General features: G+C 53.3%; 1 protein-coding gene across 1 annotated transcript; it reads right to left on the bottom strand.

The window, feature by feature from the left end:
* Positions 1 to 3,949: 3,949 nt before the first annotated feature.
* SLC4A8 (solute carrier family 4 member 8) lies at positions 3,950 to 22,678 on the bottom strand. The gene is made up of 24 exons (XM_059832672.1): positions 22,634 to 22,678; positions 16,645 to 16,726; positions 15,808 to 15,942; positions 15,222 to 15,357; positions 14,848 to 15,008; positions 13,791 to 13,922; positions 13,087 to 13,196; positions 12,797 to 12,954; positions 12,340 to 12,427; positions 11,688 to 11,834; positions 11,419 to 11,510; positions 10,737 to 10,911; positions 10,467 to 10,600; positions 9,604 to 9,849; positions 9,396 to 9,501; positions 8,881 to 9,042; positions 8,084 to 8,197; positions 7,574 to 7,735; positions 6,732 to 6,983; positions 6,024 to 6,092; positions 5,308 to 5,481; positions 5,071 to 5,208; positions 4,549 to 4,646; positions 3,950 to 4,037 (listed from the first exon to the last, which is right to left on the bottom strand). Exons 1-24 carry the CDS (start codon positions 22,676 to 22,678, stop codon positions 3,950 to 3,952), a joined length of 3,204 nt encoding a protein of 1,067 aa, XP_059688655.1.
* Between the last annotated feature and the right edge of the window lie 2,757 nt (positions 22,679 to 25,435).

Below are 25,435 nucleotides of genomic sequence, written 5' to 3'. Positions count from 1 at the left end.
GTAAAAGGGCAACCAGGAGGTGCCTGCCTGACCCCACAGACCTGTGCCAGGGGGCATTTTGAAAGAAAGAATGATAAAAAACGGCACGCTGTGAAAGATAGCTAGAACCTCTTTGGATTTAATTTCTTGCTAGGTAATTGTGCTTCAAATGGTCCAAAAAACCCCTAAAAACAGAGGGAGGAGGAAAGGCTCCCTCTGGATGGGGCGATTTCTAGCTTCCGTCGGCACCGTCATCCCCCCAGTCCCATTTCGGAACTCCCTGCACATCCCCGGCTCTGGCAGAGGTGACACCTCTGACACTGCTCTCCCCTCCCTCCTTCAACACAGAGCTCCTTGCAATTACTTGCACAGAGCAAAAAATGAAACCGTTTTAAAACAGAAAAAAAACAAAACCCCAAAGCCACTGATTTCAAATCTTTCCCCAATCCGCTGGCCCCTGACCCAAACCCCAGCGAGACGGATTTCCCCCAAATCAGCCCTGCCCACTCCCCCATCACCCCCAAAACCCCCCTTGAAAAGCTCCAAAGACGCCTCCAACTCCTCTCCGCCCTTCGAAAGACACCGGAGCAGCACAGCGAGACAAACGACACTTTTAGCATCTTATTTTCCCACTACCGCCAACGGGTAACAAGAGAAAAACCCAAGACAGACACGGCTCTGGCGCGTGGAACCCCTCAGTCAACGGCAATGCTTCACGGATGGGACCCACGAGGCGGCGACACGGATTTATGTTATTTGAGTTCCACAGAATGAATACAAAATAAATCAATTTTAAGGAAAAAAACCCCCACACACGAAAATTCAGAGTCATAAATAACACAGATTTGCTCGGTGGATATTTCCCCCCTCGGTTTTATTTACAACACGAAGCGTTTCCAATCTGGATCATGTCTTACAATAAAATAAATACATTTCATCATCTTCGAAACAAAAATAATTTCTGTATTTCTACATGTAGTATACTGAGGGAAAAACAAAATAATTAAAAAATAAAATGTGCCAGCACCTTATTTATTACCTTTTTACATCTCCCCCCACCCTCCCCCCCTCCCCTTAGGTATTCCCATGCACTTCATTTTAGGAATCTACTTTTGAAGGGGCCCACGGAAGATTTGGGGGGCTCTTTTAAGGCACCGAAGATGAGGAAAACACCCAGCGCCCATCCCGCATCGATGGCAAGGGGGCTTGCTGCCAACTAAAGCATTCCGTGTCACTTCAGGGATATTTTAGTTTTAGTCCTAAAGCGACTCCAGGAACACCTTTGAGAGGGTTTCCCCTCCCCGGAGAAGTCTCCTCGGCACAGGAAATATTAAATCCTCCCAAAATGAGGAGTCGTCCATGGGTTTATGGTGTAGAAAAGCGGCAGGCAGCCGTAGCGCTGGCTCTCACAGCCAGCCCGGGGGGTTACAATTCCCTTTCACATGGCCCAGAGTCACGGCGTTAAGCAAGATCTCGGCTTTCATGTAATTAAAAAAAAATTAAAATAAAGAAAGAAAAAATTCTAGCCCCGTACATAGCAAAACCAAAGCTTCAAATGCAGAAGACGGCCGCGCTGGGGCACGCCGAGGAAACCCGGTTTACTTTCTAAATAAGCGCTTGCCAAGGCAGCTCCAACGTTTTGCAGCCCCTGCCCGAGGCCAGGGGAGATGGAGACCCCCGTGCAGCTCAACCCAGCCCTCTCCTCATTAAAACCGACACCATTTCCCTGCCGCGGTGGGTTTCTTTCTTTCTTTCTTTCTTTCTTTCTTAGCTGGAGAGATGCCGGGCACGTGCTGAAAACAATCCCAGCCACCGGCCCTGCTCCTGCCAGGAGGGAGCAGAGTCCAGCCCGGCTCTCTCCTCTTACCTACAGGGAAAGAAAAAGGGAAAAGCAAAAGTGTCCTATATGAGAAGCCCAATAATTCCATTTTCGGGGCAGGGCAGCAATAGGACCGGTACCACAACCACCCAGCTCCGCACCCAGTGCTCTTCACTGGCTTAGTGCTTATACCTCCAGGGGAATTCAAGGTTAGTTTCCAAACGGTGGAGAGATCAGGGCTCTCCTCGCCCGGCGCCTTTTCTCTCTGGGGAGGGAGAGGCGGCATGTCGCAGCAGCAAGCACAGTCCCACGCTGCTCCGAGCCAGGCACAGGAAGGCAGCGTGGAGGGGACCGGCGTGGGCATCACGGAGGAAGAGCAGCAAGAAAACCCAGGCTTTGCCCCTTTGCCTTCCTCCAAGCCTTTTTGGGGTTTGCCTCCCCTCCTTTTTGAAGAGCTAAACCAGTCTCCTCCCCCTCCGACAGTCACCATGCCACGCTGGCAAAAGTCAGCCTACAGCTTGCAAAACCCCATCCCATAAAAGCCGTCTGATTTTGGCCCTGCTTGGGGATGTACCCCTTTCTTCCTTACAGAGCAATTCTGTAGTTTCTTTTCCCCACCCGTTTGCAAGGAGCAACAACTTGCCCTTGGCATTTGGGGTTGGCTTCATGCACGAACAGGCTCCCGCAGAGGATGGGACAAGCCGATGGCAGGAGGGCTCGTGCACCCGTCCCAGCTGGGCACGAGGCACCGGTTGCAGACGCCGAGAGCCTGGAGCACGTGCTGAGCCCACAGCAAGATGCAGGGCTGCAAGGGGACCTTTTCTTCTGGCTTGTCCTCTCCTCCCAGGCTCCACGGCCAGCCGACTCGACCGCATCTGCCTGAGGTGACACCACAGCCCAACGACCCCCCGCCCCAAAACCTCAAGAGAGCACGAGAGCCATCTCTGCTTCACAGCTTCTTCCTGCATAGCGGCAGGGGAAGGGAGAAGGAAAAGGCATCTTGCCGCTTTCCTCCCGGCTCATCCCACCCTGCGAGAGAAGAGACTTTGCAAGGACAGGGGAGAACAAAAAACTAGAGTGCCAGGGAGGTAAAAAGAAGGAAGGTGGAGGAACAACGGAGGGGCAGCCCAGGGGCGCAGAGCCCCAGGCTTCACCTGGCCGCTCCCATGACCGTACTGCGTATTCAAAGTATTCGATTTTAAGTGCTCCCTTATATTCAGTTTACAGCCAGGGGACAACAAGGTGGCATTTCTGCATTTTGCAGCTTCTAGGCTGATGGCAGAGCCAAAGCAAAGGAAAAAAAAAAAGAAAAGATGTAAAAATGGAGCACAGGGGGCAAATGCTTTTCCTTCACCATAGCCCAACCGCTCTCGGACGCTCTCTACGCTGCCCCGCCACAGACAGCATCCCTCTTGTACCAGTAAAAGATAAAACAGTGAATTCAAGCCATGACCCCAAACCAGACCAAAAACCTGGTCGTGATGAAGAAGAAAGTGGAGAATGCGTCAAATATAACAGAAAATTATTTTGTACATTCAGAGTTTATATTTGGAAAAAAGAGAAAGAAGAGGAGGAATTAGATATTAAAAAAATAGCACTGAATGATAAAGCGGCAGCAGTCCCTCTACCACTACAAAACCGCAACAACACACGCACGTACACACGGAGGCTTCACAACACCGAACTCCCATTGACTGGCATGTGCACCTCAGTTTGCTGGTCTAGAGATACTGAATGCCTGAAGCACACCAAGGAGAACTGAAAACATCTGCATGGCTTTAATGGGAATCCGATTGGAAAACAGCAGTTTCTCCCCGTCTCTGCGTTGGCACGTCCCTGAGTCACGTTCTCACTCCTCCCCTTCAAAGCCGAGGCTCCTAAATAGCAAAACTGGGGGGAAAAAGACAAAAAGAGGGAGAGCACCATCAGTGGAAGACCTGCCGGCTGCTGCTGGTTCAACCCTGTTCGTGGGATCACCCTGGCAGTGACGAGCTGGTTTGCATGCCACGGTCCTCGCTGCCTGTTCCCAGGGACGGGCCGTTTGCTCGGCACTGCCTGCCGAAACACGGGAAAACCGTAGGCATGCGCCGTCGCTTGCAGAGGAGCACGGTCACGTTCACATGCAATCCTTTACCTCTTTCCTCCCCGGATTCAGACTGTTTCTGTGTTCATAGTGAGAGCCTTCCACACAGTCGTTTTCGACATCTCATCTGAGATATTAATCTCGGAAGGATCAGTCCTGCAATAAATATTTTACAGAGCAATCCGTGACTATGGGAACTGATGCCACCAAGTGCGTTAGCATCAGCAAGAGGAACAGCGGGGCCCCGAGAATCCAAGCTCAGCATAAGCACAGCAGGTTTTGCTGGATGAGGAGTTTTGCGAGGCAAGCCTGAGAGCTGCAGAGCTACAGCTCCGTGCAAAGGCTCTTGCGGGCGTTTAGCCCTGGAGTGGGCTCCTAAGCCACTGCTGGTACAGATCATGCCTGCAACTCCTCGTTTTTACGTATGAGGATCTCCAGCTACCCTAAAGTCACTGAGGATGCGACTTTTTGGGGTCAGATGGGAGTTGTGCAGCCACTCTGCTTGGAGGCAGAGCCCTGCGATCCCCTCCTGCAGCCCTGCCCGTAGATGTGATTTTCCCACCGCTGCTTTCTATGGGATGCTCAATAAAGATGCAAGTGGAAAAAATTGTGCCAAACACCTTCCAACTAATCTTGCCGGGGGTCCTGGCACTTGGTGGGGCTTTACCTGTCCCTGCTTTGCTTTGGGATATCCAAGTTGCTGGTCTTGCCCAGTTTCAGCAGAACTGAATTGGCAGCAGCAGCTTCCATCATTTTCTGGGACTCCTGACGGAAAAAAGGGACAAATCAAGTTCTCTGTCTTGGATCCAAGTGGAGATAAACTAAACACCCAGCAAAAACATTGCATGCTGCCCTCTCCTTCTGACTCGTGGCAGCTTTAGCTGTTAGCGCAGCAGGGTAAAGACCTTTCACTCTGAACGGTTTGGGGGGGTTAAAAACACTATTACGAGACAATCTTTCCATCATCATCATGGTCATCATCTGTTATTATAAATGACTCATTTAAAAAATTATACCTCTATTCAAGTGTTAAGCTCACTACTCATTCAGGAAAAAAAAGGTTAAGATGTGGGATCTGTTTCTCTTGAGTTCTGATCTTGCCCCAACATGTAAAGACAAGCTGTGCTAGAAACAGGCAATCTCACAGCCCGAGGGAGATGTCCAGCCCCGAGCGCCCAGCAAGCGTTACCTCTTCTTCTTTGGCTTCATTTTTGGCATCGTCCAACTTCTTCTTCTTGCTCTCTGGCATAAGGTCATCCAGGAAGCTGAGCTCTCGCTTCGAGAAGCAGAAATCCATCACTTTCCGGACAAATACGAGAGCCAAAACCTGCACGAATAAGAGGGAAGATGCGGTGAGGCCAGAGGTGGTGCTACATCTCACTCCAACGCGGCAAACATCCCTCTGCCGAGCGGCACCGCCTCTTACCATCATGGGAAAGACGATGGCGGCACGGGACACCTTGATGGCCCAGAGCAGGACGAGGCAGATCAGCTGGATCACGGTGAAGAAGTGCACCTTTCGCAAGGGGACGTGCCGCAGGTAGATGAAATCCGGCTGGTGTTTCGCCGGCATCCAAAACAGCTTCAAGCGATCGAAGAACTGCAAAATCGAAGTGGAAAAGTTGCCACCTTGGGACTGCGGAAAGCTTCTGGCCCTCTTGAGACGTGGAGGGAGTTTTCAGGATCTCGCTCGCCATGAGAAACCGTGGATCCCACTATGCTCCTCCGGGGAGCAGCACCCATTTTCCCTCCGCTCCAGCTAGAAACCAGCTGGGAGAGCTGCCCACCCAAGTGCAATTATTCCACGTTATTCTATGATTAGCTTGTCTTGGCCCACTGTATCCCCCAGCAAGGATTTCCACCAGTGGTAGAAATTGCCTTCCCTGTGCACTCAACTCCCCCATTTTCACCTAACCAAACACTGGCCTGCCCTAACCTGTGTTTAAACAGGGAGCGCTCAACTTGCCCGGTCCTCCCAGCCCTATAGACCTCCTGTGCCTCCTCCAATCTTTTTCGTACACAAAATATTTTCATTGCTTGCTTTCCGAGAGGTTTTTTTCCCATGCCGCTGCTTTTTTCCTGCTTCTACGGAGATGAAATACCAGGCAGCGGACATGCTGCACGCTGTAAAAAAGTCCGTACCTGAATTCCTCTGAGTGACGACACGCCCATGTAGAGAAAGACGCCGTAAAGCACAGGCATTGGTATAAACTGAAAGAAAGAATGCAATCATTTATTTTTTTAAATTGCATTGTCAGTAGTACCACTCTCTTCTACAGGCACTGCCTCAAATTGCCTACAGCTTTCCAGTTTCCACAGGGTTAGAGACGTGTCGGATTTTAACCAGCAGAGCTTTTGTGCCTGCGAGTGAGCTAACGCTCTGCTTTAGGCTGAACGTTGGAGTTATCTTTCATCAGCAGAATCCTATCTTCCAGAAAGGTTGGAGGAAAACAGGCGACCATGCTACCATATGCCACGTTCTGTGACGGTAGAAAAACCTTTCTCCTTATTCTTGTAGCAACAAGCAAAAGCGACGTGCCTCCTCTTAGCCTAGCGAGGAGATTATCTTGTGGGAGGAACACGCAAGGAAGCCCATGGAGATGATTTCAGTGTGTTTAGCTACTGGAACGGCTGTGCTGAGGCATTTGGGGGAGCAAATTGCCATCGATAACGTGCTGAACGGCTGGAAAGCGTAAGCGAGGAGGCTGCTTCCCACTGTGGGTCAAGCCCCAAGGTTTGGGATCACCTCCTCCTCCGCTCCACAGCTGCTCGGGCCTGGAGAGAGGGGACTGGTTTTGGGTAACCTCCAAAAAGCTCGTGGCTGTTGGGTGTTTTGCATTTTCCTCTTACCTTTAACACAGAAGTGAAGAAGACAGAGCAGCCCATGAGCACAAAGATCATGGAGCCAGTGACTCTCTGCTCTCGTATCCCCAGAAACTTGGGTTGTTCTCCTGGAGCTGCGCACTCAGACTCGACTTTGAGGCTATTCACGTGGGTGATGGACAGGACGGTGGCAGCCACAAACCAGGGCAGCCCCATCACGGAGCACACCCCGAGCATCACGGCCACCATGAAAAGGTCCAGGTGGTACCCACATCCTTTCTGCGGGAAGCAAAACAAGGAGATGAGCGTCCCACAGCACAAGAGCAAGGACAACGTCGCAAGTCAGGCTCAAACCCCGCTAGAGCGCAAGTCAACTTCTTGAGAATTTAAAACACGCCTCGGAAACAAATAAGGAGGTATCTGCTCTTTGTGCAAGCCCCTTGCATGAAAAGGTGGCAGGAGTTCAGACAAAGTGGATTTGGTTGTGCGATAGCTACTTCTCAAAAGAAAAAAAGAGACCGGGTTTTTTCCTTCATAAAGAAATTTCCACCACTTGCAAGTAGGATGTGACTCTGAGTTATCCCTGGCAGCGCGTCAACACAATTCGATCCCCCATCCACTGCTGACATTTTAAAACAAAACCACGCTTCTCTATTGCTCCAAGATTAATTTGCTCCTCTGAAAGGCTGCTCATCTGAACTCCCTGTCGTTTGCTCCCTGTGTCATCATTAATGCAGGAGAGCATCCTGCCACGCAGCCTGACGTTTTCCCAAACCAATGCCTTCCCAAAGCATTTGGAATAGGAGCTTCTCCCCGTGCCTGCAGCCCGGAGTGGGTTGGGGATGGGCTCATCTCTTGCAGCCCCTTACCTTCAGCCTGTGCTCCTTCCTGTTCACAATAACAGCAGTGATCTGCTGGTCCATGAAGATCAAGATGGTGCAGAGCAGAGCTGGGATGAGCGCAGCCAACACCGTCCACCAAGGGTTGGGTCCTACGGGGCTGATGAACCACCCGCGGTCGTCTCTGGTAGGCTGCAACAAAGCACACACATCAGCATCATCTCCCAGCCCAGCCACCTCACTGGCTTTGCTTTTCCCCTCCATTCCCATGTCAGAGCACCTCCCAGCCCTGGCTTCACGTCACCCTGGGGTTCAGCACTGCCGCTGCCCTCTTTGCAAGCACCTACAGATACTTCTCCTGGAGGTATCTAGTTTTGGGGCTGTCTTCTCCTTTCCCGAAGGAAACGATGCACTTGGAGGCGGAAGAGGAGATGGTCGCACCACCAGCGTCTCCTCCGGACTCAGCCCCGTCCTGCCCCGGCATCACCTTGTGGCATCCCCAAGGGCTGAAACCAGCTCCCTGCCAAAACACCCCGTTACCTTGAACATATGGGGGACGTGGAGCTTCGGTGATGGGATCCCAATCATGAAGTCCATGAGCACCATGACGACGATGGTGAGGAAAACAGCAAAATCGCTTACTGTGGACCGTACCTGGGGCAAGAAACCAGAGCTGAGGGGGCGTCGCAAAGGGGGCCACAACATGACATGGAAAAGTGAGGGACGTCAACGCCATTAAGACCGGTTAACAAAATCCCTCCACGCTGAGGACATGCAGCCAAATCCCTTGGTTAGATACGGTTGCTGTGTTTTTGCCTGTGAGATCTGGTGCCAGGTAATACAAAACGTTTAATTAGGTGGAAAAGGGTTGTCTTAATTGAAACCTTAAAAAAAAAAATAAATTACAAAATAAGGAAGCAGATGTCTGCCACGACAGCCACGCTCACAGCTAAAACGGGAATAAGGCACTGAGGCATCATTTGTTCCTCAAAAGGAAGAAATAGTGTCGTTTGCTATGGCAGCTCCTCAGCTGAATCAGCCTTCCCCTTGAGCACATAATGCACAGAAGGTGAAAAAAAGTAACTGTGGAAGACCTGATTTCCCACTGCCTGAGCAAGAGATGGCTCCAGGACAGGTCGCCAGGCAGGTGGGAAATGCTACGATCCTTTTGCGCTCATGGAAATGAGTGAGGGACGTCCACGCTGATGGAGAGCTTGGCCTTCAAGGTCAACGTTTCCCAGCTCGACCGAGTGGTGGCAAATACTGCTTAGTGCTCCAGGAAAGCCATTTTGGGAAATGAGCGTGGAGACTGCTGCTGGCCTCCGTCTTCTACCTACTCTGGTTGGGAAGTATCGGCTGGTCTTAAACTTCTTCAGTAAGCTCGACAGCACAAAGGTGGAGAAGAAGAGGATGCAGCACCAGAAGAGGACGTCAGGCGTGTAGGGGCCATTGGGTCCACAGGCAGGTCCTTGAAACTCTCCATGCAAATACCGACACTCCTGGAGAAACAGAGCGTCAGGACACAAAGGCAGTGCACGTGCGGCAAGGAAATCTCGCATAACGAGGGGGTTATTTCTGCTGCCGGTCAGAAATATTGTCCTGCCACCGCGTTGAGGAGGCGGACAGTTATTACCCACGATGTTGGGCACAAGGTGGACTGGACAAGGTGGACTCTCCTTCCCAGGACCAAGCGGGTTAAAACCACCCATTAGATTTAAGCAATGACTTTTCAGAGCAGCACTAGCACAGCTGGAAGCCCATCACCACCTGAAGGGCTCCGACTTGTGCACCACGCGAATGCCCCTGGACCCCATGGCCGCGGTACGAGGAAGCAGTGGCTCGGGGCACTTACGGTCACCGTGAGGTTTTCCCAGGCGATGCCAGACACGTTGATCTTGTTGCTCTCCCAGAAACGCAGGGTTTCATTGCTGGGATGCGTCGGTGCCTCACACTTACAGCTGGGAGGAGAGAAGCCAAGACACGGGTAAGGGAGAGGCGATGCAGGTGCAGCCCTGAGCTCCTGCCAAGGGGCAGGGGCGTTTTAGGAGGAAAAAACCCACTAGTCGATGGTGAGGAAGTCGAGCTGGCTGTGCATGTGCACAGGGTAGGTCTCCCGCAGGTGACTCAGCTTCTCTAGAGCCTCGTAGATGAAGATGAGGCAGATGAGGGAGGCGAAGGCTTCTTCGGTGAAGCGGGTGATGTAGCACACCAAAGAGCTGGCGTCGGTGGCCACCAGCACGATGCAGAAGAAGGCGGTCCACAGCCCGATGCATGCCCGCAGAGAGAGATAGGAGAGCGTGTACTCCCTGGGAAACCAAAATAAAACCAAGGGTGGAAAGGCCAGCAAGAGGCTCCAAGTTGGGGCTTAATGATAAATTTAAATTGCAATAAGGGTGGTTCATCTCACACCGAAGTCATCACAGCAGAAGGACTGTCATGGAAAATACCCATTTCACATGAAAAACTCTTACTTTTTCAATGAAATCATCAAAACTCACAACATTTCAGCAGTAGACTATTTGGCTACTTGGGCAAACTGTATTTCCACTTCCAGCAACAACCAGGCTAAAAAGTGCCTTGTTTTGTACTCAGAGGGAAGCAAATCTTCCCCCATTCCCAAACCAGAGTGATTTGTCTCCTCTTCCTTGTGCAGCCCATCTTGGGCATCCACATCCTTGTGGTTTCTCCTCCTCCAGCTGCTTCGCTTTAAGCCTAAAACCCCCAAATGACCCCATCCATCCTTCAGAGAGCCAGGGCTCTCGCACCATCACATACTAAAGCAGCAGCGTGCAGCGTCTGTGACACACAAGACAACTTCAGTCGAACAACTGCCGCTGAGAGAAATGAAAGACAAACATCTTTTCTCCATCCCCGCTGCCTTCTGAAGGCTCTCACAGCACCCGGCCGCAGCAACCAGCCTTACTTGCAGAATTTGTAGAGGATCTTCTCAAAGACGAGCACGGGTCCGGTGCTGCCGAGGATGGTGAGAGGTTGGCCAGCAAAGAGGGAAAACACCACGCCGGTCATGGAGGCGCCCAGCAGCGACTCCATGGCACTCTGTCCGGGGAAGAGAGGCAGCAGTGAGTACAGAAAGCATTAGGGGGAAAAAAAACCCAGAGCAAACTCACTGCAGCAAGGACTTTTGCATGAGTTTTATCCTCCCCCGTGCCACCCAACAGAGAGAGCTGCTCACTATGTGGCCATCGGTCGCCTCCCCCAGCAGTCCCCCGAAGGTGATGACAGGGGACATGCAGGCACAGTAGAGGAAGAGGAAGGACGCCAGACACTGCAGCCTCAGACCATCCCGAAAGTCGCTCCAGAACCACGGGGCTTTTCGCTTCACATCCAGGATCAAACCTCCAAAGAGCCTGGAAGAAGGACAAAATAGAGACAGTTCTCCTGCAAGACCACATGGACTTTTCTTGGCTGCAGAAGGGCAATCACAAGCATGGAGTAATTTTCAGTGCTGAAAAGAAGCCGTCTCCTTCTCCCTTTTTACACCCACTAGAAACTGAGGCACGCCAAAATGCCCTCCAACAACAAAAATAAAAAGAAGAAAAAAGAAAAAACAAGACCTAACCTGAGAGCCCATCCCCTCTTACTGCAACACTCCCTTGCTCTGAGAAGCAGCAGAGCTCTACCTGGAGGTATTTGCACATCTGCTTCCACCCCAAATCAAGAAAACCTGTGTGCACTGATGCTGTGGCTGAGCCCAGCTGCCCACATCTCCCACCTGCCCAGCCCAGGGACCCAGCTGGGCATGTGGAGCCCCTTCACTGAACCAAAAAACCCCAAAAACCTGCTCAAAGGCAAGGTGCATGCTCAGATTTGGGAGGCAAGCAGAAAAAAACACCCCAAACTATCAAAGCTCGCACCTTCCCGTCCGCTCCAGTTCAGGACCGCTGTGCTTCTCCGGCTTGGTGTGAGAAGCACTGTCATCGAGAGCTCCTGGCATCTTCCTTTTTTCCTGTTCAAATGGAAATAAGAAAGACAGCTATTTGTAACCACTGGCTTGTTTTGCTTCTGGTCTGGCCATGTGACTGTGTCAAACAGGGACCTTGTGAATCTGGAGCCCTGAACAGCATCCCCAGCTGCCTGCCGTCCTGCCCGTCCCCCTCGCGCCTCCCTCCGCCGCAGCACCCACCTGCGAAGGGACGTTTTTCGGGGGCTCGATTCGGATCGATGGATCCCACTCTCCAGGCGGCAAGACCGTGACCTGATCCAGAAACTCATCGATGCCGGCCACGAGGTCAGCCCGGTTCTTGGCTTTATAGGCGACGTCATGGAAAACCTGCCCGTAGGAGACAACCTGCTCAGAGGACAACCCATCTCGCATGCCCTAAGCAGTGCAATAAGCACTTGGCTAAACGCAAGATAATTTCCCCCAAATTTCCTGCTGGCAATGGCAGGAAGTATTCCCCCAAAGGGAAAAATCTGTCCATCGTGTTCCTTGTAATCCTCTCCTCCACGAGGCCCCCCATCCCCCATGGCACACCGCAGCCTTTTGCTTAAAGAGGACAAGTTTTACTGGCCCTGGCAATGCCACCACTGGGGACAGCGTGCTGGGGACCCCGGGGAGAAGGACGAGGTGCAGGATGCACCCCGGGTGGGATTTCAGCCTCCAGGATGTGGGGTGATGCAAACGTGCGTGTTTGCTTTGGGGTGCGAACGAAGGGTGGGCTATTTGGAGAGCTGCCGGCAGCGGGGACAGCAAATGCTCTTCCTCACTACTACAGAGACAGGGAGAGGTGAAGAAAGCCAAAAATGACCCAGAGATATCCCTTCTCACGTCGCACCTCATCCGTCATGATAGTAGCCATGGACCTGCCGATCTCATGGTACTGATGGGCTTTTCCTTCTGGTCCAAGCAAAACAAACAGGAACCTGGGCAAGACAAACAAAAGGAGAGAAACGAACGTGTCATGGCTCAAAGAGCACCCAAGGAAATCCCTGGCAGCTCCCAGCCCAGAGCACGGCTCGAGAGGGGACACGGAGGCTCACCGACTCCGGTGATGAATTGGAAATTCATCAAAACCCATCGCAAATTTCATTTTGGGGCCAACTCTCATTCACGTTGGCCAATGGGTTTAAAAGCTACAGCAGGGAAGGGGGAAATGAAGGCAAGGAGACGTGGCTGGCAGAAACGTGCTGGCTCCCGCTGGCCTTGTTCCCTTGGGATGCCAAACTGATGCATGCCATCTGATGTTTTGTTGGGGGGGGTTGAAATAAAAACTTTGTGCTTCTCGTTCAGACCTTGTTGGGATGGGAACTTCCGTCATGCCCGAGAGGAGGACAGCCGGGGTCAGGCGGACAAATGCTACGATGGGCTGGCGAAGGAAATCCAGCTCTCCTACGAGCACGTTGGACGCTTCAGCCCCGCTGGGAATTTTCTTCATGAAGTGCAGCTCTGCCTGGGCACGACAAGCCATTTTCAGGCAATTACCCCAAAAGCAAAGCCCACAGCACTCTGCAGCTCCCTCTGCAGCCAAGGTTGCAACAGCAAATTCGGCCCTGAAGGCCTAAGAAAGCTATGAGTGTCTCACCTTGCTTAAATCCGTTGCGCTGGTCTCATGGTTCACCCCATTTTTAGCTTCCACAGTGGTGGGAGAAGGATGAGGGGTAAGTGTTTGAGCTGGTAGAAAAAAGAAAGACACTCAGAAAGACGGACAAGGAGCAATTGGGATGCTTCTCCCTTGCTAGGACAAACTTAATGGGGCCAAAGCCCTGCAGAAACCCTCATCTGCTGCCAAAGCCCTGCAGAAACCTTCACCTGCCGCCAAAGCCTGGCAGAAACCTTCACCGGGTGCCAAAGCCCTGCAGGAACCCTCTCATCGTGCCAAAGCCTGGCAGAAACCTTCACCTGGTGCCAGAGCCTGGCAGAAACCCTCTCCTGGTGCCAAAGCCTGGCAGAAACCCTCTCCTGGTGCCAAAGCCCTGCAGGAACCTTCACCAGGTGCCAAAGCCCTACAGAAACCTTCACCGGGTGCCAAAGCCCTGCAGGAACCTTCACCAGGTGCCAAAGCCCTACAGAAACCTTCACCGGGTGCCAAAGCCCTGCAGGAACCTTCACCAGGTGCCAAAGCCCTACAGAAACCTTCACCGGGTGCCAAAGCCCTGCAGGAACCTTCACCAGGTGCCAAAGCCCTACAGAAACCTTCACTGGGTGCCAAAGCCCTGCAGGAACCCTCACCTGGCTTGTCGAGGAGGTGCAGGTCTGCCTGCTTCTTGCTTACATCAGCAAACGAGCGGACGATGGGGAGAAGGTTGTTTCTTTTCTTCTCGTTCTGATGGTGGTGCTTCTTCAAAAGAACTTCTCGAACTTTTGCCCGCATGTGCTCGTCAAACTCCGTGGATTGTTCTTGCTGGCCCAGGATCAGGTCTGGGCATGGCAAAGGGAAATGAAGCCATCAGAGAAGAAACCCTACAAGTCCTGACCCCAAAGCCCCCGGGGAAGGCTGTGCCATGCAGGATACCCTTACACGGGCTCAGCCTTGCTTAGCAAGACATTTTAATACAGGTCAGCCTTTACAGCAAAAGCAACAATTTTCTTTTGCTAAAAACCATCATCAAAGTGCTGATTCATCACTCTGCTAAGATCATTATTTCCCATTCTAAATAATGGCATTTTCTTGCCCGATCCGGCCTTTCTGTCTGACCCTACACATTTAACCAAATTATAAGCCATCTATAGCACAGACTTTTCCAGAGTTTCCTTGGCCGATCGACTACAATTTGCTGAGCCCAGGGAGAAATGTGCTAAGAACGGCTCCGACTTCTCCAGCTCTTGAAAAGGCTCAATGGAGACCTGCCAGTCAAAGATAATTTCTCCAAAGCTGCTTTTTCAATTATCTTCAATTATCTTCCCCACAAAAATATACTGCTTGGTCATCTGCCAGATAAACTCTGCCTTTAAAACTCTTAAGTCCTAGATGTTAAGGCAAAAGAAAAAAAGGAGTGTGAGGAAATGGCTTGTAATAAATACTTTATTTAAGGAGGTTCAGCTCTTACGCAGACTCCGTATTTCTAAGAGCTAAGCCCTGACACACACTCCTTTTTGGCTGGAGAATAGTCTCTAATCGTTTCTCTAACCCCACAAATTGCTGTCAAAAGGATCCCATATTGGAAGAAAAAGCTGGTGGGACTGTTGCATGCCCAGTCTACATCCAAAAACAACTCAAGACTTAAAAACACAGCGGGACTTCTGGAAAAGGACCCGCCATTGGGGCAGGGTTTGATTTGGGAGTGAAGGGCACAGCGGCGAGCCAAGCTTGGCCATTCCCAGAGGGACGCAGCACCTACGGTACCTGCAATCTCTTCGATGCTGTTGGCACTAATGTCCAGCAGCACCGTGCCATTGATGATGCAGCTCCTCAGCTCAAAGAGGCTGTGCAAGGACAGTGTGGCCACATAGGGCTTGCTCCAACGCTCACCGCCGTCTTCCACATCCTCCTCAAACTTCAGCCACCTGCGGACATCGGGTGTGGTCAGCCCCATTGCAAGGAAACAGCCCCAGCTCTCCAACCCCTTTAACAGAGCTACAGGTAGCAAGAGGAGACGGCTCCTCGCATCAGCACCTACAGCTGCAAAAGCTTCGCGTGCTGCAGAACGGAAAGCAGAGCCCGCGTGCACTGCCGGCGCAGGGACTCCTCTCCCACTGCAGCCGGCAGCAGGGATTTACCTTGCCGTTTCCTTCCACTCGGCATCTTCGCCCTCTTTCACGCAGATCTCATCCAGCTCAGTGAACAAGGCGTGAGGGACATGCTGCTCATCCTCCTCAGTCCCGAGGATAAACTGCACCCGCTGGGATGGGGTGCCTGGGGGCAGAACACAGAGACCCGTCCCGTTACCACGCTCGAATACGGCCCATCACGCTCACGTGCAAAGCGGGCATCAGATCGGCACCAGTTCAGCCACAAATATTGGGCCGGCCCCTCTCCCCTGGCTCTGTCGGGGCTTGCACAGAGCCACGGAGAAGGAGAAGCATCTATTCCACCCCTGCACAAGGATGGGCAGCTTTCCTTCCCCACATTTCCATTTTTAAAGCAGGCATCCCGCTGAGGAAGATGAGCCTAAATCCATTATACATTTAACTACCTCAAAAAGAAAATTATGGAAGTTTTGAAAAAGAGGGTCTTGTTAAATAATGCCACTTTCCCTCGGAAGAACAGCAAGTCACTCAAACTAGCCACATGGACCTGCTTGCAGAAGACCTCAAGCACCCACGAAGCCCCGAGGAGTTTAGTGAATGCGGAGGCGGGACTTACAGTGGTAGCCCTGCTCCGTCGGGGCAGAGTCCTTCTCTCGTTCCCGTTTCCGATGCTTCTGGCTGTGGGGTCGGTGATGCCGGTGGCTCTGCCTCACCAGTGGCATCCGCACACCCACATACAGGGTCCGGTGGCCTGTGAAAAACCAGCATTTGCAGCACTTTTGGCATTGCGGTGATGGTTGACATGTGCAGTGCCTTTGCTAAGCCACAGCTAAATCCCAGGAGAAACACCAACTTCTCTTAATTTTATTTTCATTGAACCTCCTTTTTTCCAAGTCTATTTTACTCGAACTTTGCAACAACAGAGCAACAAGAAGTGATGGCTCCGGGTCACCCAAAAGTGCCCTGAAAGCATCCAACCTCTTCTCAAATTCCAGCTTGGGCTGGCCAACACTCAGCCTTGCTCATTAAGCAGCAACAGAAGGGAATTCTTTTTAAAATCTTTGTATGGCACAAGGCAACAAGAGAAGATCCAATCAGTCCCATGATAAGGAACTCCAGAAGAAAAGAAGAAAAGCACAGCCTCGCGCCTGCAGCTGTCCAATTATTCTCCTGACCTCTCCAAGCCAGGAGCAGCCTCTGCGAGTAAACAAGCCGTGAATTATCCAGCCCCATGGCTAAAGCTCACACCATGACCTCCGCGGGGGCTTTTTCCCTCTGTTGAAAAGCCGTAATATTAAAACACGTGAAAATAACTGTGCTGCTTTATTAAGAAGCACAGCACGTTTTGCTGCACATGATGTCACACCGAGTGAGGGACGTTGTAGGGACTTTGTGCAACGGGAAAAGGCGCCGGGCTGGTGGCCCCTCTACCAGCATCTCAGAAGAGACTCACCTTCCAACTCCTCCTTCTCATAGTGAATATTGACAACATTGCTTGTTCTTCCCTGGTCAATCACTGCCTCTTCGTCATGTCTCTGTTTAGCAATGAGAAGAAGGTAAAAGTTGAGACTGGGTGTATAGAGCTCCCTTACGTCCTCCTGGTCATCATCCACCCCTGCCTCTACGCAAGTCTATGAGCATCATGCCTCTACATGCCTCCTCCTCCAGGCACGGACCTAAAAACACGGACTTGTAGAAGGGTTTTCTTCCCATAACCAATTAAAACAGAATCACAGAATCGCAGAATCAATAGGGTTGGAAAAGACCCGTAAGATCATCAAATCCAACCATCAACTCAACCCCACCGTGCCCACTAAACCATGTCCCACAGTGCCACGTCCACACGTTCCTTGAACACCTCCAGGGATGGTGACTCCACCACCTCCCTGGGCAGCCTCTGCCAGTGCTTCACCACTCTCTCAGTGGTGAAATTGTTCCTAACATCCAGCCTGAACCTCCCCTGGCGCAACTTGAGGCCGTTTCCTCTTGTCCTGTCGCTTGTCACTTGGGAGAAGAGACCAACACCCACCTCACCACAACCCCCTTTCAGGCAGTTGTAGAGAGCGATAAGGTCTCCCCTCAGCCCCCTCTTCTCCAGACTGAACACCCCCAGCTCCCTCAGCCGCTCCTCATCAGACTTGTGCTCCAGACCCCTCACCAGCTCCGTCGCCCTTCTCTGGACACGCTCCAGCACCTCAATGTCCTTCTTGGAGTGAGGGGCCCAAAACTGAACACAGCATTCGAGGTGCGGCCTCACCAGCGCCGAGTACAGGGGCACGATCACCTCCCTGCTCCTGATGGCCACACCATTTCTGATACAGGCCAGGATGCCGGTGGCCTTCTTGGCCACCTGGGCACACTGCTGGCTCATAACATCACCTATATTGTATACAATGTGAGTCTGGAAATATTTACTACAGGGGGAGAGAGCAGAGTGTTTCAGACAAAAAAAAACCCTCCAGCATTGTTCTTGCGGTTCCATTACTTAAAAAAAAAAAAAAAAGGAAAAAAAAAGTGGATTTCCAAACTGGAAAAAACCCAACAACGTGCACTTGTGATCACAGCAAGTTTCAGTCTCCAGATGTGATACCTGCAGGACTCACTAGATGGCACTTGGCCACAGGAGATGGCCACCAACAACCTCCAAAGGTCCTCAAGAACCTGCAAGGGCTAAGCTTCTCTTTCAGCCCAACGAGGCTCCGGCTTTCCTTGGTGCAAGCGCACTTTCCATGGAAAACATGATTTTTCTCCTTGCAAAAGCCAAGGGCTGAGAGCTAATGCCCTCCTCGGCTGACATACCACTGCCAGTGCTTCCTGAAGAGCATTTGTGCCTTAAAAGCTGAAGGAGAACTACAGGAGCGAACAGAAAGACGTCTTTCTGCTTCTCTTTTCCCCTTGCCACCAGGGCTGCGGAAGGGGATTACCAGGATCACCGCATTCAAAGAAATAACAACCCAACCTCGTCTCACACTCGAGTCACAAGTGTGGCTTGAAGAAGGGCCTCCAGGAAACACTTGTTATCTTTTTCCCCCTATTTAGGATGCACTTTGTCTTTTAATTGCTATGCATGTCTTAAATACTACAGAAAATATGTTACCACCGCTCTGTTTCTCCTTCCGTGCCTGCATGGGCAGTAACTAATCCAAGAAAACCAAAATCTGTTCACCCATGCAGAGAAAAACTCTGCAATGCCCAAATACCTTTTAGTTTTCATTGGTTTTCAAATTATTCCTTTATTAAAGGCGCAAAGGGGAAGGTTTGGGACTATTGAATTGATGAGGTTCATCTTTGCAAGCCTGTTGCCATCATCACAGCGACCAAAAACTATTCAAACAAATAAAATACACCAAGATTCACACCCAGTTGCCCGATTTCTGAAACTGAACTTTGAAGAAGAGCAAAATACCAAGAAAACTGGGAGAACCGGCAGGGCTGTTGGACGAAATTCAAGAAGCAAGAGCTACACCGTGCGCTGGGGAACAGCCCAAAACAACCAAAGTTGTAATTTTCAAGTAAAACTTCAAATGCCGCACGGGCTTACGCTGCCCGTTGTACTAACAATGATGCATTAACCATAAAGACTTATTAAAAAAATAGAGACAACAAATAACTTATTACAATTTAAGCTGCAAACGCTAACGTGAAATCTGCTTTTTATCCCCCAAATTCCTCCTTCAACTGAACAGCATCACCTGCCACCACGCGGCAGCGATGCTCGGGAAAGCGCACGCCTCCCGGTCACCGGTTAATTTGACGAGCAAGAGGAACAAATGCTCCTGTCTGGAAATGAGTTTGCTGGTCCCTGAGTACTAATTTCAAAGCCGACTTGTTGATACCTCCCCGCCAGCTCCCGGGACTCGCCCACGTTACCCGGCAGCCGGATTATCACGCGCCTGTGGCTTTCCCGTCCCCTCGCCGATGACAGCCTCCGCCACCCTCCGTCCCTTCTTAGCAACGCATCTCCTCCCCTCCGGATTTGCCAAAAAGACCCAAACCCCAACCTCAGAAAAGGTACGGGATGAAAGGGCTTAATAAAACTGCTTTAAATCACAATTTAAATAAAATTGCAATTTAAATAACACCACAAGCTCGAGCGTGTTACATGGGTGTCAGAGTGGGAATAAATGGAGTGATTTGGGAGTCGCAGCTTGCAAACACCCCACGGGCGACACCGGGAAAGTATCCTTCTCTCTTAGACACCGTTTTGCCTCCATGCTGCGACCAGGGATGCTAAACCTGCCCCCGGCAGCCCTCCCCAGTGCAAAGCATCTCCCCCTGCCCATCCATCTGCCCCCCAGGGAAATGCCAATGGGATTTCGGGGAGAGTTTTCCCCCTGTTTGGGGGATACTCAGCCCCTCGGCAGAGCCCCGGTTGTGCTACCTGTAACTCTTCCAGAAGTGTCATTTTGTAAGCCCCGTTCTGGTTCATCCTCACGTCGGTCACCGGTTTGGGGGGATAATTGAACCTCCAGATCAATCAGGGGGCCAGCGTCCCCCGGGACACCTGGACAGCTCTCACCGAGAGGAGCTCAGTGGCACCCAGTGTGCACCAACTCCAGAGACACAACAAGTGACCGTTTATGGCATCACAATCGGTGATGCGGATCCAGGCAGTGATTTAAAGCCACGCACCCCAGGACTCTTCCCGCTTGGAAAACTTAGTGGATGGGGAGAAACCAACTCTGTTTTGAGCAAAAACTAGCCGGAATAGAGAAAAGGGGCGTAAACGCCCCATCCTGCTGGGCCAAAAGGCATAAGCAGCGTTTGGGTGTATTTAAAAGCACAAGCTGCCAAAATACGAGTGAGGTGCAAAGCCTTGGGGAAATACCCGTTACGGGGCAGCACTGATTCGCATCAAAATTTCCTGCCAAAAATCAGGGCATTTCAGGAAGGTCTTGCTTTGGCACGGCCTCCATCCCTTTGGTGCTTCAATAAATCCTCATTAGCGAGACCAAGTCCTAGCATGGTACGGAAATGTCCAGACAAGCGACATTTTTCACTATCCTCGTTTCCACCAGCTATCACCAGCTCTACTTCATTTTCCAAGCTGAGCTAATCCGTCACTTCCATCCTACAAATTCATTTGCTCTAATGAACTTCCTCCCCGGCGCTGCTCGGCACAAAGGTTAACTGCCCGGCTTGCCCTGAAAGGCGACACGGGGTGTAAAATAACACGGCGAAGGAAGGTGACACCGAGGTCTAATCAGTTAAAATCCCATCGTGATCCAAGCTCGGATCCCCACTGCTTTTTTATTATTTAGTATCAAAGCTTCAGGAGCAAACATAGGAGGAAACAGGACAAGTGGGCACCTCCGGCTCCACGGCAAGATGTTCCCAGCATCCCATTGCCCTTCCATTGCAGCATCCTCAAAATCGCGGCAAGCCTTGCGCGGAGATGCCACCGAAGGAAAGGGCCCCGCTCAGAACTCACTCGGTCCCGGTTAGGCCACTCAAATGGACTCGGAGCACTTATTTCGTTGAGGAAATTGCTGGAGGAGTTAAGGGTTTCACAGAGCCGCGGGGTGGTAGACCCGCGGACTTGGGATGGGATGGAGCAGGAAGGAGAGAAGCCTCCGGAAAGCAGTTTATCCCATCCCAGCATGGGCACCAGCACTTGCAGACGCTTTGCCTTCCCTCTCCGTCCTTCTCCGCTGCTGACAGGTGCCTGGAAAACATCACATTGTCAAAACTGGGCTGGGCAAGGGGATGCCGAGCTTTGCATCGCTCACTTTGGAGTTTTGGAGCAGCCAGAGTTGTTCCGCTTCACTATTTCCTAAGCACAAAGCTCCGGTTGGCTGCTTCGAAGCTGCTTTTGTTGGGAGGCTGAGAGCAGTAATTGCTTGTAAAAATGAAATCAGAAATCACTGGAGCAAAGGAGGAAAGCCCGTTTTGACACGGCTGCAGTGAATCCCTTTGTGTGACAAGCTCGATGCATCCTCTCCCCACGTCCATCTCAAGAAAACTTCTCCAACTTATTATTCTACTGTGGTTTTTTTGTCCCAGCAGGAGCGAGAGAGGGATTTTTGAGCATCCTACCTCAGTTTACCTGTCTCAGTGCAACTCCTCTGGTTAGGAAAGAAAAAGCTTTCCCTGGGGAAGCTTTGGCGTAATTGAGGATGAGGAAAAGCACAAAGCAGAGGTTCAGGTCCAGCTTTGAGTCCTCCTGGTGCTGGGGGAAGCCGAAAGCATCACACACGCAGGCAAACCTTGCGTCCCGGCCCCCTTGTCCTGTCACACACAAGCAGGACCCGCCACTGGCAGCCAGAGGGAGGATTAACGCAATTAATCTCGCCTGAAGTGTAACTAATAACACTGATCCCAGTGTTATTATGGGATGAGGGTAACTGCGTGAATGGGGACAAACTGGGAGCCCCTCCTCGCCCCTCTCCATCTTCATCCTGCCCGGACAAAGCCACCATCCCCGCGGCTCCCTCCTTTGCTGTTGTGGGGGTCAGCACCGTCCCGCCGTGGGGACCCCTCCAGCTCCTGGGCCAGGATTTGAGCTGTGACGGGGACTGGGCCCAGGTGCTTTGCCCCGAAGTGGGGCTGCGATGTGGGGGACACAGATCACGGCCGAGCGTCGCCAGGCTGTGACTGTCATCCCTTGCTGGGGGAGACGGAAAGTCCTTTCACTCTTTCCCGTGAGCTGTAATTTCAGGGCAGATAATTTAATCAATTCCCCACCTCTCGTTTGCCACCGAGAGCAGCTCCTCCAGCCAGGTCCCATGGGTGCAGTGGGGGGACGGGCAGGCCCTCCCGGGGACAAGGAGATGCTGAAAGATGGGGGGACCACCCAGCTGCCTCCTGCCTGCACCCCAGCACCGGGCGCACCCGTGCAAGTGCCTGGTGGGGACAATAGCTGAGCCCCCCCCGGTGACTGGGTGGCTCTGTGGGGACAGTGGCCTTTGTCCCCCCTCCCAAGGCCCTGCGGCATCGCCCGGGGGTCACAGCCAGATGCGGAGGAAGGGACAAGGGGGGCCCAGCGGGGAGCCCCCCAGCAGGCACCCCGCAGGTGCCTTCCTCCCCTCCTCACGCCTCTCCCCCACCCACCTTGAGCACCCCTCGCCCCCCACTTTGCGCCCCCGCCCCTCCGCTCTGCAGATGCCTTCCTGATGCCTTGCACCCCCCTTCAGCGCCCTGGCACCCCCTCGCACATCCCCGGCGCCCCGTTTTACAGACACCCACCACCCCCTTACACCCCCCCCCCTTTGCAGATGCCCTTCACCACCCACCCCCCCCGCGCCCCCCTTACGCCCCCTCCCGCCCCCCCCTTGCAGACGCCTTGCCCCCCCCATGCACCCCACCCCACCGCTCCCCCGGGTCCCCCCCCCGCCATCGGAAATGCCGCAGTGAACAGCCACGGAGCATCCTCCGGCCGCACCGGCGGCACGGCCCGCCCGGGGGGAGCGGGCATCCCCCCCCCCCGTGCCGCTGCCCCCCACCTGGTAGCTGAGGATCCCATCGGGCTCGTTGCTGCCGGCGGGCATGGCTGGGCCGGGGGGTGGGGGGGGCCCGGGGTCCCCCCCGGGGCTGGGGCCAGGGGGGGGCCGCAGCCGGCTGCAGCCCCGGTGCCGCTCACACCGGCTCCACCATCTCCCGGAGCCGGGGCCAAACCCCGCCCAGGGCCGGGAGGAGGCGGCGGGCGGAGGGAGGAGGCAGCGCCGGGGGGCGAGGGGGGGCAGAGCCCGGCGAGGGGGCTGCGGCCCCGCTTCGGCAGCTCCCCCCCATCCCGGCCCCCTCCAGCATCTTAGTGGCCCCCCTCCAGAATCATCCCCCCCCGCCCCGGTCCCCTCCAGCATCACCCCCCCAATCCCCCTCCAGCATCACCCTGATCCTCCTCCAGCATCACCCCCCAGCATCACCCCGATCCCCCTCCAGCATCACCCTGATCCTCCTCCAGCATCACCCCTTGATCCCCACCAGCATCACCCCCCAGCATCACCCCGATCCCCCTCCAGCATCACCCCGATCCCACCCCAGCATCACCCCAATCCCCCTCCAGCATCACCCTGATCTTCCACCAGCATCACCCCCCACCATCACCCCGATCCCCCTCCAGCATCACCCTGATCCTCCTCCAGCATCACCCCTTGATCCCCACCAGCATCACCCCCCAGCATCACCCCGATCCCCCTCCAGCATCACCCTGATCTTCCTCCAGCATCACCCCTTGATCCCCTCCAGCCTCACCCCCCCAATTCCCCTCCAGCATTATGCCTGATCCCCCCCAGCATCAGCCCCCCCAGCATCACCCCTTGATCCCCACCAGCCTCACCCCCCCAGCATCACCCCGAACCCCCTCCAGCATCACCCTGATCCCCCTCCAGCATCACCCCCAGCTCCCCTCCAGCATCACCCTGATCCTCCTCCAGCATCACCCCCCCCAATCCCCCTCCAGCATTATGCCTGATCCCCCACCAGCCTCACCCCCCCAGCATCACCCCGAGCCCCCTCCAGCATCATCCCTGATCCCCCTCCAGCATCACCGCCCCACTGTCACCCTGATCCCCCCCAACATCACCCTGATGCCTCACCGCATCACCCCTTGATCCCCCCCAAGCATCACCCCTTAATCCTCTCCAGCATCACCCCCCAAAACCCCTTCAGCATCACTCCTGATCCCCTCCAGCATCATCCCTCGATCCCCCCCAGCATCACCCCTGATCCCCCTCCAGTATCACCACCCCACTGTCACCCTGATCCCCCCCAACATCACACTGATGCCCCTCCAGCATCACCCCTTGATCCCCGCCGAGTACCACCCCTCGATCCCCCCAGCATCACCCCCCAGCATCACCCTGATCCCCCTCCAGCGTCACCCTGATCGCCCCCAAGCATCACCCCTTGATCCCCCCCCAGCATCACCCCGATCCCCCTCCAGCATCACCCTGATCCCCCTCTAGCATCACCCCTCAATCCCCCCCAGCATCACCCCCCCCCAGCATCACCCCGATCCCCCTCCAGCATCACCCCTGATCCTCCTCCAGCATCACCCCTCGATCCCCCCCAGCATCACCCCCCAGCATCACCCCCATCCCCCTCCAGCATCACCCCCCCTTATTCCCCTGCAGCACCCCCCCCAGCTCCCCTCCCGGCCTCCTCCAGCATCCCCCCACCCAACCCACACCCCCAACGCTGCAGCCAGCGCTGCCCCCCACACCCCCACCCTCCAGCTCAGGGCAAACCCAGCTCTTTGCTCCTCCAGAGATCCCATCGCCCCAGCAGGAAAGGGTCAGAAATGGGGGGGGGGATGGATGTTTCCCCCTCCAACAGGCATTTTACAAAAGTCGTGGCAAACACTTGAATGGCTGCTGCACCCCGAGCGGTTGAGGGCTCCGGATGGGCTTGGCCGCTCCAATTTTGTGTCCTCTACAACCCCAAAAGCATTTCATGTTTTCAGAAGAAATTGAGCTCAAAACCCCCCTTTGATCACTCACACGGGGTCCGGCAGCGAGGCTCACCCCGCTGCAGCGATCGCCCCCTCTGCCCTTCCCACTACCCCCAGTTGCCCGTTTTTCCGTGAGAAAGGCCTTTGATGAAAATCTTAAATGAAACGTAAAATCCCCTCCCAAAACCACCGGCCCAAGATATTGCTGTCAGCTAAAACTCTTCTAAAAACAATACTTGAAAATCATTGAATTGTTTGAAAATGTACATTCTTGGCTCCATCTTCCAGTTTCAGCCTCCTTGAGCTCATGCCCAAATGCAACGGGATCGAGAAACATCACTCTTCCATTAACGGGAGATGAAAATAGGGAATCAGTTATTAATTAACAGAGCCATTAGCAATTTCCCATCCTTGCTGGTGGCACAGACGGGTTCCTGCTGCGGGTGGGGGGGACACGATCCCCCTTTCCCTTATTTCCGATGACAGTTCCCGGATCGATCAAGAGATTGGTGACAACCAGAGCAGTCAGAGAGAGTTTTTCTTTCGAGAAATATTGTTCTTGCTGCAGAAATTTAAATTTTCCACCATTCTCCCATTAGAGGGATTAAATCTTCCCCTCCTGCCCCGTGGGATCCCCGTTTTTTTTGGCTCCTCTGAAAACGCGGCCCCCAAAGAGTCTGATATTGGAGTTTGGGAGTGTTCGTACACGGTTTGGTGCACAGAGCTTGTGTGCACACGCGTGTGCGCACGCATCTGCATGAGTGTGTGCACGTTGTCGGGACACCCACGCTCCCCCCAGCACCCGGGCAGCCCCTTCTCCCTCGCCACATCCCAGGCTCCTTAATTAGAAAACTCA

This window comes from Gavia stellata, chromosome 35 (genome assembly GCF_030936135.1).
Source record: "Gavia stellata isolate bGavSte3 chromosome 35, bGavSte3.hap2, whole genome shotgun sequence".
In the NCBI taxonomy this organism is placed as follows: domain Eukaryota; kingdom Metazoa; phylum Chordata; class Aves; order Gaviiformes; family Gaviidae; genus Gavia; species Gavia stellata.
This window is presented reverse-complemented; position numbering and strand designations above follow the sequence as displayed.

What these genes read in the sequence shown, in the direction of transcription:
- SLC4A8 (XM_059832672.1), bottom strand. Translation starts at nt 22,678, where the DNA reads ATGCCCGCCGGCAGCAACGAGCCCGATGGGATCCTCAGCTACCAG. An exon ending in TGAGAAGGAGGAGTTGGAAG is followed by an intron (nt 15,943 to 16,644) that starts GTGAGTCTCTTC and finishes GGTTTTTCACAG; the next exon opens with GCCACCGGACCCTGTATGTG. An exon ending in GAACTGGAGCGGACGGGAAG is followed by an intron (nt 10,912 to 11,418) that starts GTGCGAGCTTTG and finishes TCCTTCTTCCAG; the next exon opens with GCTCTTTGGAGGTTTGATCC.